Source organism: Plecotus auritus (genome assembly GCF_963455305.1).
Source record: "Plecotus auritus genome assembly, chromosome: 7".
Lineage (NCBI taxonomy): Eukaryota > Metazoa > Chordata > Mammalia > Chiroptera > Vespertilionidae > Plecotus > Plecotus auritus.
This window is the reverse complement of record NC_137774.1, coordinates 20,825,339-20,839,850: the sequence shown is the minus strand read 5'-3', so window position 1 is coordinate 20,839,850 and position 14,512 is coordinate 20,825,339. Positions and strand designations below refer to the sequence as shown.

At 51.8% G+C, this 14,512-nt stretch overlaps 1 protein-coding gene across 2 annotated transcripts in view; it reads left to right on the top strand.

Moving 5' to 3' along the window:
• MRC2 (mannose receptor C-type 2) overlaps nucleotides 1–14,512 on the top strand; it is a 58,976-nt gene that overhangs the window by 24,196 nt on the left and 20,268 nt on the right. For both annotated transcript variants that reach the window (XM_080680899.1, XM_080680900.1), the window contains exons 2-6: nucleotides 9,157–9,558; nucleotides 10,218–10,391; nucleotides 10,591–10,755; nucleotides 11,270–11,383; nucleotides 11,833–11,976. In XM_080680899.1, the coding sequence (XP_080537025.1) occupies nucleotides 9,157–9,558; nucleotides 10,218–10,391; nucleotides 10,591–10,755; nucleotides 11,270–11,383; nucleotides 11,833–11,976 (999 nt within the window). The remainder of the gene's footprint in view (nucleotides 1–9,156; nucleotides 9,559–10,217; nucleotides 10,392–10,590; nucleotides 10,756–11,269; nucleotides 11,384–11,832; nucleotides 11,977–14,512) is intronic.

The window sequence follows — 14,512 nt, the reverse complement described above, 5'->3', positions numbered from 1 at the left end:
GGTGGAGGTGGCAAGCCATTCCCTGCCAGAGTTTGCTTTAACGTCCTAGAACAAAGCATATCACAGTTGTAAAATATACACGGGCGGGGGGCGGGGGGGAAGAGCATCTCTAGAAATGAATGATAGCCTTGGCCTGGTAGCTCAGTTAGAGCGTCATCCCCATACCCCAAGGTTGTGGGTTTCATCTCCTGTCAGAAATCAACCAATGGCCCGACTGGTGTGGCTCAGTGGTTGAGCGGCAACTTATGCCCAGGTGGTGGGCTCCATCCCCATTGAGGGGTGTGCAGGAGGCAGCCTATCCATGCTCTGCTCTCACATCGATGTTTCTCTCTCTCTAAAAATCAATAAAAACATATTTAAAGAAAAAAGAATCAACGAATGAATGCATAAATAAGTGGGACAACAAATCAATGTTTCTCTCTCTTCCCCTTCCTCCTTTCCTTTCTCTAAAAAAAAAATATATATATATATAATAATTCAGTAAATAGAAATGCGGCCTTTTGTTCGATTTTAGTCACAGGCACTTTAAGCAGTGGAGGGCTAGCAGTTTGTCCTGGATGAAATGGAGGGGCTGTTGGGGAGCAGGGAGGAGTGTGAAAAGCCTGGAGAGTGGAGGGTAGCGGGGAGCCCACAGTACCCCGGAATTATAGTGGAAATATTGAACAGTTGGGCAGGGAATGGGGTCTTCGTGCCATGGGACTCCCCTGCCCTCTCTAGAAGGGATGCCACTCCCCATATGCGGGCCCCTGTGCTGCATGGGCATGGGCATGGATACAGCCTTGAGCAGAGGTGCTGCAGGGTGTGGTACCCATTCCCCGGGGTGGGCCCTCCGCAGGGCGGGGCTGGCAGCTTCTGCTGACTCAGGGACATTTCCAGGCCTGGCCTCAGGGCCAAGCTGCTCATTGAAAACAGCTGCTCTTCTTGGCTGGCAGCCCTGTGGGTGGCCCCTGACTCTCCCTGGGATGACCCCTTGCCTCTGCATGGCCTTGGGAGGGGTGGCTGGCTTAAGGAGAGGCTCATGGGCTGGAGGCCACCCTCCCACACCTTCGGGGACAAATCTAGTTGATTCCCAGCTGGCCCCTGATTCCAGCTCTCTAGGAGCTGAGCCAGGCTGGTCACAGGGTCCCCAGCCTTTGTTCCTGCTGTTCCCCCTGCTCCGAACACCCAGCTTGTCCTTGTCTCTGCTCGCGCCTTTCAGGGTTTTGTTTGACATGCCTCTCATTCAGCAGATTCTTGTTGAGAGAGCGCTGCGTGCCAGGAACTGTGCTAGAATTAACTTCCTCTGCGCTGCCTGCAGCATGATGTCTTCAACTTGTAATGGAGAACAGCCGTCTTATCCGAGGTCAGACCTCTGGCTGCCTCTGCTGTGCGGCTGAGTCCGGGAAGCTGCAGGGACAGCTGAGAGCTTTGCTCCTGAGAGACAGCCAGACAGCCTTTGCATTCAGCCTCAGGACTCCGCCAAAGCATTGCGTGTCTCTTATAGCAGACGGGAAAGGAAAGGGGGTGACAGTGACCACAACAGGCAAGGCGGAGACGGGTCACTCAATGTGGAACAAGTAGCTTTAAAACCCAGTTGCCGCCCTGGCTCATTTGGCTCAGTGGATAGAGCATTAGTCTGTGGACTGAAGGGTCCCAGGTTCGATTCTGGTCAAGGGCCCATGCCAAGGTTGCGTCTCGATCCCCAATAGGGGGGCGTGCAAGAGGCAGCTGATCCATGATTCTCTCTCATCATTGATGTTTCTCTCTCTCTCTCTCCCTCTCCCTTCCTCTCTGAAATCAATAAAAATATTTAAAAATAAATAAATAAACAAAACCCAGTTGCCTGAGCACAGGGACAGATGTCCAGGATGGTGACCTGGATGTCTGAGAAGCAAGGAAGTATGGGCTACACACCAGAAAGATTCCTGTCACACTTCAGCTCTCTGGAGAACCCATTTCTGGCAACACCTTCACCCCCAGCCACGTCCTGACTGTTTTGTACACTTGATGTGTTGCTTGTAACTTTCATGGATGGCTTGTGAGTTGTGCCTCTCCAGTTTCATTGTAAACCTCACGAGGGCATATTGTTTGATTTCCCTGTAGTACCCAGTACAGTGCTTCACAAATGCTGGTCATCTGCATGAGTGAGGAAGCCTGGGGGCGGAGCTGGGGGAGGGAGGGTGGAGAGCAGCCAGAGGATGATTAGGAGGAGGGGGTGGGGTCCAGCCTCCGAGCATCAACTACCCCCACGTGGCCCAGAGGCTGCAGCAGGCCCAGGAAACTCATTACTGGTCTGACAGAGGGCGGCCAGGGGTGTAAGGAAACTTAGCCTGCGTTCCAGACAGGGAGAGAGGCTCTGGCTCCCGACATGGGCCTGTGTGTTTATCAGGGTTCTTTTGGTCACAAGGACAGAATCCAGTGCAAACAAGCTCAGCAAAATTAAATGGGAGTGTGGGGGGAATGTGGCCCTGGCCCGGGGGCTGATTAGAGTGTTGGCCTGATACCCAAGGTTGCTGGTTCCATCCCCATCAAGGCACATACAAAAATCAACCAGTGAATGCGTAAATAAATGGAACAATAAATCTATGTCTTTCTCTCCCCTTCCCCGCCCCTCGTGCCCATCCTCTCTCTTTCCATCTCAAATCAATAATAAAAAAAAAAAGAATGTGGCTGTAAATGATCAGAAAGAGCTGCAAGAATTTGGGATCGGGACTAGCTGGTCAGCACCACTAGGACTCATCCCTCTCCTTCCGTCTCAACTCTGCGTCTCCTTCTATGTTATCCCCATTCTTGCCTGTAGCAGAAAGGTCTCATGGCAGGAAGCATGGCCATTGACAGCCCCAGCTTAGCAATCTCAACAGAGACAACATTTCATGTATTTCAGGGGAGGACTCTGAACAGCCCTGTTTGAGTTTGTGCCCAGTCACTGTGGCCAGGGGATGGACACTCTCAATGGCCAAGAGTGAGCTTTGTATGCCCTCACGTAGCCAGAGGTACAGGAAAATTCTTTATAAATAATACTAAGGGGATGGGAAGTTTGCTGAGCAGATAAAACAAAGGCCAGAGACTATGAGCAGTCAATGAGGTGGTCAAGGATTGTATATCTTTATATTTTCCATGCAGAGCCCAGCGCCTACCAGACCATGTGGTGATAGGGGGGGATCGGGACATCAGGCCTCCCTACTTTGAACCCTCTCTGCTGCTCCATTTAGGTTTGCTGAAAGCATGGACGCAAAGAACAGAGTCAGTTCTCGAAACGCCTCCACTCCCTTCCCTATCCCCTTGTGGACTGAGCTCAGCCAAAGCTCTCTTTCTCCATTGGGCCCTGGAGAAACAGCCTCCTCTCAACTTGCGGTAGAAAATGCTCTCCCAGAGCTCCCCCCCCCACCCCCCTCCCCCTGGCCTCCAGCTTGGCAGATTCCCTGGGACCCTCTGCTCCCAAATTCCTCATCCTTTTCTCATTGGCTGCCAAGGCAGTTCTGTGACCTGCAGTCTTCACTTCTGCCTCCTCCAGATCCTTAGTGTCTTCAGGGAGTCTCCCTGCCCTCCGAAGGCACAGCTCCCTCCTCTGCCCCCCCAAACACCCGGATTTTAAAGGGCTTCTTTGCCCTCATGCCCTGCTGTATCCAAACCCACTACTAGGTATACCGGTTAATAATGCGGATTTTTTCCAATAGATGGAGTTACACATATGTTGATATATATGCGCTTTGATATGTATGCTATGTTGTTGTATTGCTCCTTCAGATTACCACTTGTTCCAATCGATGGCACACTCACTTTCTGAGCAGCGCTTCAAAACGTACGAAGAAGTGGAAAATAGGGTCTCTGAATGGTTTGCCTCAAAACAGGAAAACTTCTATTGGGACGGTATCCACAAATTACCTGAAAGTTGGGGGAAATGTGTGGCTAGCGATGGACATTACTTTGAATAAAGCACTTTTGATGTTTCTCTTGAAATTACCGTGTTTTCTTTGATTACAAAATCTGCATTATTACGGTTAATAATGCAGATTAATTATCCAGTTAATGCAGATTAATTATTAACCGGTTAATAGAGTGGATTAACTATAACCAGTTAATAATTCGGATTTTGTAATCCAAAGAAAACACGATAAATTTAAGAGAAACATCCAAAGTGCTTTATTCAAAGTAATGTCCATCGCTAGCCACACATTTCCCCCATCTTTCAGGTAATTTGTGGGTACCGTCCCAATAGAAGTTTTCCTGTTTTGAGGCAAACCATTCAGAGACCCTATTTTCCACTTCTTCGTACGTTTTGAAGTGCTGCTCAGAAAGTGAGTGTGCCATCGATTGGAACAAGTGGTAATCTGAAGGAGCAATACAACAACATAGCATACATATCAAATCGCCTATATATCAACATATGTGCAACTCCATCTATTGGGAAAATCCGCATTATTAACCGGTACACCTAGTGTTCTCTAACTAGGACAGTGCTTTGTGCTTGCTCATGGCCCCAGTATTGCCTGGGACGTGCCACACACATAGCAGGCACTCCAGGAAGATATGTGGATTTGAACCCAGAACATCAGAGGAGGGAGGGGACTTGCAGCCGTGGTTCATGTGACACTAGAGGAAAATGAGGTACTGCAATTGGGCATCCTAATCTCTTTCCCTCTCTGGCCTCAGTTTCCTCATCTGTCAAGTGAGGGGAAGGTGGCCTGATGCTGGGATTGCCTCTCCCGACTGGCACGGGTCCCTTTCATTTGCCGTTTGTTACCATTGCACAGCCCGGCTGGGATCGCTGTGGTCCACGTGAGAGTTTTCTGCTCGAGGAGGAGGGGACAAAACTGTCCCCCGGGGTTGCTGTGGGCTCCCGTGATGTTTTGGGTTGTACTGTCCAGTTTGTCCAGTTCCATCTCTGAGAAGCTTCTGTGAAAGCAAGCACTATTTTCTCCCTTTTCCGGTCCCAGGCCCTTTCCCTACCCCCTGCTGAGGGCCACTTTCTATTACAACTGACTGCAGTGGAGTTTCTGAGAACCATATCCCCATACCCTAGACCAGGGGTCCTCAAACTTTTTAAACAGGGCCCAGTTCACTGTCCCTCAGACCGTTGGAGGGCCGGACTATAGTTTAAAAAAAAAAAACTATGAACAAATTCCTATGCGCACTGCGGGCCCGGGACAAGTCGGCTGCTAAGCAGGAGAGGCAGTAGTGCTTAATACATACTGAGTGAACAAAGGAATGAATCTCAGGCCTTGATACCACAACTCACCAGTCTATCTTTCTGCTCTCTGTCCCAGCTGCAGAGTATGGGTATCGGGGATCCAGTGGTGAAGACAGAGAAAGTCCTCAGGAGTTTATGAATAAGAAGGGAGACAGAAAATAAAAACATGTCAGGTAATGAGTTCTGGAAATGGCAGGATAGCACCTGGCAGGCCGGATAAATGTCCTGGGCGGGCCGCATGTGGCCCACGGGCTGTAGTTTGAGGACGCCTGCCTAGGGCCTAGAGCAAGCTCGGCAAGCCTGGGTCAAGTCCCGGGTCCAGTTTAGGGTCCTAGGTGGCTTGCTGGAAGGGGAAGAATACGTTGAGGGGAGGGGCCCCGAGGAGGATGAGTAGCTGTGGCAGTCAGTCACCTTAAAGGCGCTTCAGAGGTCAGCTGTGTCTTGCCCAGAGAGGACCCCCAGCCTGGTACTCTTGAAGAGTGGAGTGACCAGGGTCCCTGCCCTGCCTTCCTGCCCAATGTTTTGAGCACTCAGTGAACAGGAGTTGTGGGTGCTGTTTAGAAAGATTAATCTGGCAGCTGGGACAGAGAGCAGAAAGATAGACTGGTGAGTTGTGGTATCAAGGCCTGAGGTTCATTCCTTTGTTCACTCAGTATGTATTAAGCACTACTGTATGTCAGCCAGTTATGGGTATCGGGGATCCAGTGGTGAAGACAGAGAAAGTCCTCAGGAGTTTATGAACAAGAAGGGAGACAGAAAATAAAAACATGTCAGGTAATGAGTTCTGGAAATGGCAGGATAGCTTATATCAGTTGTGGATGAAAAAAGGGCCACATACTAAACTGACAGGCTCAGGGGAGGCCAGCATGGTGAGCTTTACAAACTCGGAGACCACAAGTAACCACACTGGATGGTCTGAACTCAGTTGGTTAGAGCATCCACCCAGTAGGCCACGGTTGAGGATTCAATCCCCAGTCGGAGCCCATACAGAAATCAACCAATGAGTGCATAAATGAGTGGAACAACAAATCGATGTCTCTCCTCCTTTCTCCCTCTAAGATAACACCTTTGAAATGTCAGAGTCATCTTTTCCGGGCCAGGACCACCATGCAAGACCACCATTATTTTTATCTTTTTGCCCCCATACCATCTCTCTGTGCTGTAAAGGTTCATTGTTAACTATTCAGTACCCACCAATGCAAAAGAAGTACGTTCCTCTGTTTTACTCTTTTTAAAAATATATTTATTCCTATTCATTTCAGAGAGGAAGGCAGAGGGAGAGAGATAAAACATCAATGATGGAAGAGAATCATTGATTGGTTGCCTCCTGCACAACCCACACTGGGGATCGAGCCTGAAACCAGGGCATGTGCCCTGACTGGGAATCAGACCGTGACCTCCTGGTTCATAGGTTGATGCTCAACCACTGAGCCATGCTGGCTGGGCTCAGCGTTTTACTGTTTATCCAATCTCAGAGATTCCCCCCTCCTTTGCTTTCTCCTGCCCCCTGAATCTACTACCAGTTCATTTCATGTAACCTTCCTTACAGCTCCTCCTTTGTTTCTAATGTACAAAATAAGCCGCAAGACTGCCACTCTCTGGAGCACTTTCTAAGTCTTCAAGATTTTGCTGCCCAGCATTTGTTATCAGTTTGGTTCAAATAAAGTCATAACAATTCTCTACTGTTTTGGAGTTTCTTACATTGACACAGTCTAATCCTCTGGCAAGAGTGCTTATAGGCTAAGGATGAATATAAAACGCAGTGGTTTGAGAGCAATCAAAAACAGGTAGATGCTGGGGAGGAAAAAAAATATTTGAAAGAAAAGAAGCAGAGGATGTGAGTGGCCCCCAGAAGCCGCCCCCCCCCCAAGAGTACTGCTTCTTACAAGACGTCAATGTAAGACCACCCAAATCTATAGAGAACGTTTATAAAAATTTATTTGCACTAAACAGAGGATATACCTGGAAGCAAGATCTCAAGACTGGGAAAATGCTTCCAAGAAATGACAGTTTGCTGCTGCTTTTATTTATGCACTTGGAATTAAGGAGGTAAGGTAAGGAAGATTACTTGAAGCTGGGAGAATGCAAGGTGGGGATTGGATTAGGGGATAGTTAATAAGATTATGTGTTCTCTTGAGGGTGGTCTGAAACCAGACATTTCAAAGGTGTGTTAACCACCCCCATCCCCCCCAAAAGAAAAGGAAAAGAGTGTTAACCTAGATGCTCAGAAACAATGGACAAGGCTTGCTTAAGGCAAGGATAAGCCTTTTACTAAAGCAGTTATTTGCCTGGGGTGTGATTACCACCATGACTCGCCCAGTTAGGAATTTATGATCAGATCCCCCTGTGAGGAAGCCCCTTCCCTCCACAAAAAGCTTGAACAGAAAGTGGCCGTGGTACTGGGTCAGAGTTTGAGGCCACCAGAAAAGCTAAAAATCAAGAGGGAACATTCTGGAGAGGAAGGAGCCATAGAGAGTTCCCCTCCAGATGCTCCTCAAGCTCATGGCAACTGCCAAACTGTGCACGGGCAGTTTAAACTGTGAGGCCTTGCCCTAGCCGGTTTGGCTCAGTGGATAGAGTGTCGGCCTGCGGACTGAAGGGTCCCAGGTTCGATTCCAGCCAAGGGCACATGCCCGGGTTGTGGGCTCGATCCCCAATAGGGGGCGTGCAGGAGGCAGCCGATCAATGATTCTCTCTCATCATTGATGTTTCTATCTCTCTATCCCTCTCCCTTCCTCTCTGAAATCAATAAAGAAATTTATTTAAACTGTGAGGCCTTAAGGGATCCAGGAAGAAATGGCAGCGGGGAGGCAAAGAGGTTTTTTTCCCACCCCCCTGCTCCCTGGTTCGAGGAAAATGTCTAGAATTCAAGTTCCACCAAGTTAGAGGGGCTTAGTAATTGCCTAAAGTTTTCCTTTGAAACTCCAGAAGGGCCTCACCTATGATTAAACCGAAGGCTAAGAGACATACCCTAAGACTAAAGGCAAAAACCCAAACAACCCCACCCTAGCAAAGCCTAAAACCAAGCCTCTACAGGATCAGCGTGATTCATCAGTAATTGAACTGCATGCCAGAACAAAGCAGCATTCTTTTTAGGAAGATAAATCCAGACTCCCTGGAATATGTCATCCACAAGGTCCCATATGGAATTTAAAACTCCAGACTCCTTATAACATTATTTACAATGTCCAGCTTATAATAAAAATTACTAGACATGTAGGCAGCAGGAAAAAGATCAAGAGAAAAAATAGAAGCAAATAATCCAGACGCTGAACAAAAGATCAGATAATGATGAATGTTGTCAAGAGAATTACAATCCAGGGACCTGCTAGAGAGAGTAACTGTGGACACTTTCAAATAGGAGGTCATAGAGGGCTTCTCGAAAGATGTGTTTTTTTTTTGAAATGTGAAGTGCCAAGCAGAGGCCAACAGTGCAAAGGCTCTGAGGCAGGACAGTCAGGCCTGTTCAAGGAAGGGCCAGGAGGTCAGTGTGACTTGCGCCGGCGGAGTAGTTCATCTGCTATCAGTCTGGTCGGCAGGACCAGACCATGCAGGATCTTGAGGCTCAGAGAAAGGGTTTGACGTGTATTTGAAGAATGCTGAGTTGCCTTTCAAAGGACTTTAAGCAGGGGCATGAAAGGTTGGGTATGGGGGGCAGTGAGTGGTTTGGGGACATTCTAGATGGGAGGAAAGGATGGAGCCAATGGGACAGAGCAAGACAATGACTCCAGGCTGGAAAACTTTGGCAGAAAACCGCGCTACTGTAAAGACTGGGGTAAAGGTTTCGATGTGCTGTGTGATGTGCATGCCTGCACCTCTCCCATAAAATCTTCACTTGCCTGTGGAGTTGGGTTTGCTTGTGGGGGTGTGGCGGAGGGCTGAGATCCAGCACCAGGCTCCTGGTTCATGTCTGTAGGTAGCACTGGCCATCAGGGGCCAGCCAGGAGAGCCCCTGTGATGGCATCATGTCCTGCCTTTCTTTCTAGAACCCAACGTCTTCCTCATCTTCAGCTACGGACTGGAGGGCTGCCTGGAGGCCCAGGGCGGGCAAGTCAGGGTCTCCCCACGCTGCAGTAGCAGTCTCCCTGCCCAGCGCTGGAAGTGGGTCTCCCGGAACCGGCTCTTCAACCTGGGTACCATGCAGTGCCTGGGCACAGGCTGGCCGGGCACCAACACCACAGCCTCCCTGGGCATGTACGAATGTGACCGGGAGGCAATGAATCTTCGCTGGCACTGTCGCACACTGGGTGACCAGCTGAACCTGCTCCTGGGCGGCCGTGCTGGCAACATGTCAAAGGCTGGCACCCCCGAGCGTGGCGACCAGACCCGCAGTGGCCAGTGGTCCATCTATGGCAGCGAAGAGGATCTATGTGCTCGGCCCTACTATGGTGAGAGGTTGCTAGCAGCCGAGTGTCAGGGGGACTGGAGCCCGGAGGGGCACACTCCCGGGTGACAAGGCCTTTTCCTCTTTCATTGTAATGGGAAACATTTTTGAGTAAGAAAATGAACTTCAAAGCATCTAATTTACTTTTTTAAAAAATTACAAAATTAATTTATACACATGTAAAGGCCTCAATCCGCACAGAAGTGTATAATGTAAAATTTCCTTCCCTAGGCCTACTCTCTCGGGAGACCCCAGGGTAACCCCCAGAGGGCAGCTCCATCCTGGGGGATCCTTTTCCTGGAAGCCACCTGAGTGGAACCTGGGGAGGAGGGGTGCACAGTGGAGCCCCCAGGCCAGGGACCTGAATAGGGAGGGATTCCTTCAGGCTCAGACCTCTCTGGGTGACTTGGAGACCCCCTCATCAGCTGGAGTTTGGACAGCCATCAGGGGCATTGGAGGACCCCTCCCCAGCCCTGTGGGATGGGCAGCAGGACCTCTCCCAGGCCCCTGGGACATCTGGTAGAAGAGGGAGCCTTAAAGCCATTGTCTGATGTCACTGCCCTTCCCCCCTCTGCTGACCCCTGCACACTCCTGGCTCCCTGGGTTATAGAGGGTGGGAGCCTCAGGGGTCCCGATGCCAAGGCCCAGCTCCCCTCTTTGCAGAGGTCTACACCATCCAGGGGAACTCCCACGGGAAACCCTGCACCATCCCCTTCAAGTACGACAACCAGTGGTTCCATGGCTGCACCAGCACGGGGCGCGAGGACGGGCACCTGTGGTGTGCCACCACCCAGGACTACGGCAAGGACGAGCGCTGGGGCTTCTGCCCCATCAAGAGTGAGGGCAGGGCGGCAGGGCGGGAGGCTGGCCCCGAGGGTGCGGGCGGCAGGACTTTCGGGACTGGGGTGAGAAGTGGCCCCTCCTCACAGCGTGGAGCAGCCTGTGCCCACGTGGTCTGCACTCCGCGAGGGACCCCTGTGTAGGCCCTGACGCCCAGGGCTGGGGAGGAACCCATGTGCGGCTGTCACGGTGGCAGGTAATGACTGTGAGACCTTCTGGGACAAGGACCAGCTGACGGACAGCTGCTACCAGTTTAACTTCCAGTCCACGCTGTCGTGGAGGGAGGCCTGGGCCAGCTGTGAGCAGCAAGGCGCCGATCTGCTGAGCATCACCGAGATCCACGAGCAGACCTACATCAACGGTGAGGCGGTGGGCAGCCTGTGCCGGCCTGGCTGACGGGGGTCTGACGCGCCTGGGGACAGGGCAGGGTGCCAGGACCCTGAGACCTGCCCCTACCGCTGGAGAACCCTGAGCCCTTTCTTTTCTCTCTCTTTTTTTTTTTTTTTCCTTTTTGTTAATCCTCGCCCGAGGATATTTTTCCATTTATTTTTAGGGAGAGTGGAAGAGAGAGGGAAAGACAGAGAAAGGGAAAGACGGAGAGAAACATTGATGTGAGAGAAACACATTGATTGGTTGCCTCCTGCCTGAGCCCGGACCAGGGCTTGGGCCGGAAAGGAGCCTGCAACTGAGGTACATGCCCTTGTTGACTGGAATCGAACCCAGGACCCTTTGGTCCACAGGCCGATGCTCTATCCACTGAGCCAAACAGGCTAGGCATCCCTTTCTGCCTGCGGGGGTAAGGATGGTGTTGGGGGCAAAGAGGAGGAGGGCCGAGGATGACGACCTTCTTCTCGTTGTCACCGTTTTGCTGTCAGGGCTCCTCACTGGCTATAGTTCCACGCTGTGGATTGGCCTTAATGATCTGGACACCAGTGGAGGCTGGCAGTGGTCGGACAACTCGCCCCTCAAGTACCTCAACTGGGAGAGTGGTGAGGCATGGGGTTCAGGGTACAGGGTGGCCTGGGGACCCCACAGGTACTGTCTCCTCAGCGTGGGGCTGGGAGGGGGCAGATTTCCACCACCCCCCGGAAGGGCCCCACTAGCCCATGTAATGCATTTGTATGAATTAGGAACTAACGCTCAGGGCATAGGGCCTGGGCAATGGACTGGATTTCAGCCCCCTGTACCCAGCGGGCCAGCAGCCTGGCCAGGAATGCCGGGTGGGGCTGGTAGCAGGTGCTGAGCAGAACTCAGGACATGTGGGCCCAGGTGAGAAAGCAGTGAGGCCCTGCGGTGCCCGGTTAGGGCGGGCTGAGCGCAATGCTGGGCTTCTGCAGCTGGCTGGTGCTTCCGAGGGAGCAGGAGGTTTGGAGGAGGGCTCCAGAGGCAGGGGTGTGAGTCTCTCTCCTGGGGTGCTGGCACCCTGCCCTCCCCACAGATCAGCCGGACAACCCAAGCGAGGAGAACTGTGGAGTCATCCGCACGGAGTCCTCCGGCGGCTGGCAGAACCGCGACTGCAGCATCGCGCTGCCCTATGTGTGCAAGAAGAAGCTCAACGCCCCAGCCCAGCCTGAGCCTCCCGGTGAGACTTGGTCCCAGTGCAGGTGTGGGTGGGGAGTGGGGGTGGGGCTCATCATGGCCCAGTCTTAGAGCACAAGGTGACCCCCTGTTCTTTTTAAAATATATTTCTATTGATTTCTGAGAGGAGGGGAGAGGGAGAGAGAGAGAGAGAAACATCAGTGATGAGAGAGTATCATTGATCTGCTGCCTCCTGCACGCCCCACACTGGGGATCGAGTCCGCAATCCGGGCATGTGCCCTTGACTGGAATCGAACCCGGGACCCTTCAGTCCGCAGGCCGACGCTCTGTCCGCTGAGCCAAACCAGCTAGGGCCTCCTGTTCTTATTTAACAGTTCAGCTAAAGTCTGAACAAATTGGGAAGTGCCATTAATTCATTCATCCGGGGATTTGTTAAGAATTGTGCTAAATGCTGGTATTACTCATCTGGTCCTCGTGGAGGTCACAGTCTGTTGGAGGTGACAGACACCTCATCGCACAACTGGAACATCCTGAGCTCTGTACTGTTACAAAAACATGTGCAATAATGTCAGAGGAGAAGCAATGCCTAGACAAGGAAGTAAGCTTCTGAAAGTTGAGGTGGGTTTCAAGGATGTCACATTGATTGGGGCCTTTCAAGTTGAGTGAAAGCTTAAAGAGCCATCAAGAGGTGTGTGGGAAGGGCATTCTTGGGAGAGGGAACTGCGTGAGCAAAGGTGAGGAGGCATGCAAGTACAGGGGCCTTTTAAGGTTGGTGAGTGGTCTGGTTGGAATATAACTACTGAAAGTAGGGTCCTGAGCCCCACAGCACAGCTGGTCACCTGGGAGCTCCTTATCCGTGCGGAGTCTCGGCCCTGCCCCAGGTTAATTTAACCAGGACCTGCATTTCACAAGGCCCCTACCTGCGAGTCATGCGCATGTACAGTTTGAGAAGCACTGGCTCAGAGAGAACGGTTCAGAAAGGCAGGTTGCAGCCAGTTAGTCCCTGAAAGGTGGGTCTTGGCTGTTGGGAAAAGTTTGGGTGGGGCCAGGTAGGCAGTGGGAGCCTTTGTAGGCTTTTAAGCCAGGGAGTGTCTTGCTGACATATGTGATTCATAGAGCTCGCTCTAGGGGCCTCCAGGAGGTGCATAGGTGGTGGAAGGCATTTGTCAGCGGAGGTTGGAGGGGCTCCTGCAGGAATCCAGTGACCCTGGGAATGGTGAAAAGGGAATTTTTCCAAGCAAAATACAGCAAAACCAGAAAAAATAAATCCACAAACTCACCAAAAGGAAAGAACTTACAGAGTGAAAGTTCTGCTTCTGACCATTAAAATGTTGCCCAAGACTCACTGATTCGGGGCTGTCAGCTCCTGCTTTCTCGCTTCACCTCCTAGGGGTTAGAGCAAAGGCTTAAAACCTGGGTGCCCCACCTCTCGCTGGAGGGAGCCTGGAGCAGGCACCAATTCCAGGTCTTCCAGAAGCTGCTCTCGGAAGGAAGGAGGACCCCTGTGGGCAGGCCTAGCCCCTCTGTGGTCCCCCTGGGATGTGGCCTCTCACCGAATTCTCTGTCCCTTGGGTCTCCCTGGCGTGGCCCCTGTGGCGAGTCATCGCACAAACCCGCAGATTCGTCTGTGTCTTTGGACTTCCTTTTTCACCCAGCCCCCTTCTCTCTGCCTGAGGCATTTTTCTAGGCAGTTTTTCTTCTGCCTTCCCAGTCTCATCACTCAAAGCATGTTAGGCAACATCGTGCCCCTGAAGCATCCACATTTCCTGAGCTCCCTTCCTCCTACACCCCAAAGCAGGCCCCTGGGGTCTGAACACCCACTAAACGCTGGTTCTGTCTGGGGCAGCAGCCTGGGGTCTTTGCTCCTTGGCCAACAGAGATGATTGACAGGTCCAAAGCCCCGGAGCGATCCGCTCTGGCTCTCAGCCCTGCCACTTTGCTGCGTCTCCAGGAAATGGGATGGCTGGACCCAGGAGCGGCTCCCAGAATGGAGTGCATCCCAGAATCCCAGTCTTGGGCGGTTCTTCCAATGGGCACATGCTTTCCTGCCTAGCCAGGCAGAATCCTGCCCAAGCCTGACATTGCAGGTGGTGTGGGAAAATCTTATTTTCTTTTGCCAAGGTCCAAGCCAGGGCTTGTTTGTCTCAGCTGCCCTTGGATCCCATTCCCCAGAGGGTGACTGAGATGCAAGGAAGTGGGGATGAGGAAGGGACCAGTTAGTATGTCAGCCCTGGGGAGTAGGGAGAGGAGCTGGGGGTGGGGGAAGTAGCAAGTGGAGAAATTCCAGCCAGGGATGCCAGCCAGTCAGCGGGTGACTTTACCGGCCGCCTACCTGGTGGGCTCCATTTCCTTAGTCCCTTCATCCTGGACCACCAGGAACAGCACTGAGTCCACACCCAGTAGATGTTATCCGAGATAATGACATTGGTTTCGTTTACTAAGCAAGGTGGACAAGAGCTAAGTTTGAACCTTGTAGCAGGAAACTCCACTACAGCAGAGGAAACAGGCTCCTGATTCCCTGCCCATCTCTCTCTGAGAGCCCCGGCTAGAGGGGCCGTCCTGTCTTGAGTGGAATTCGC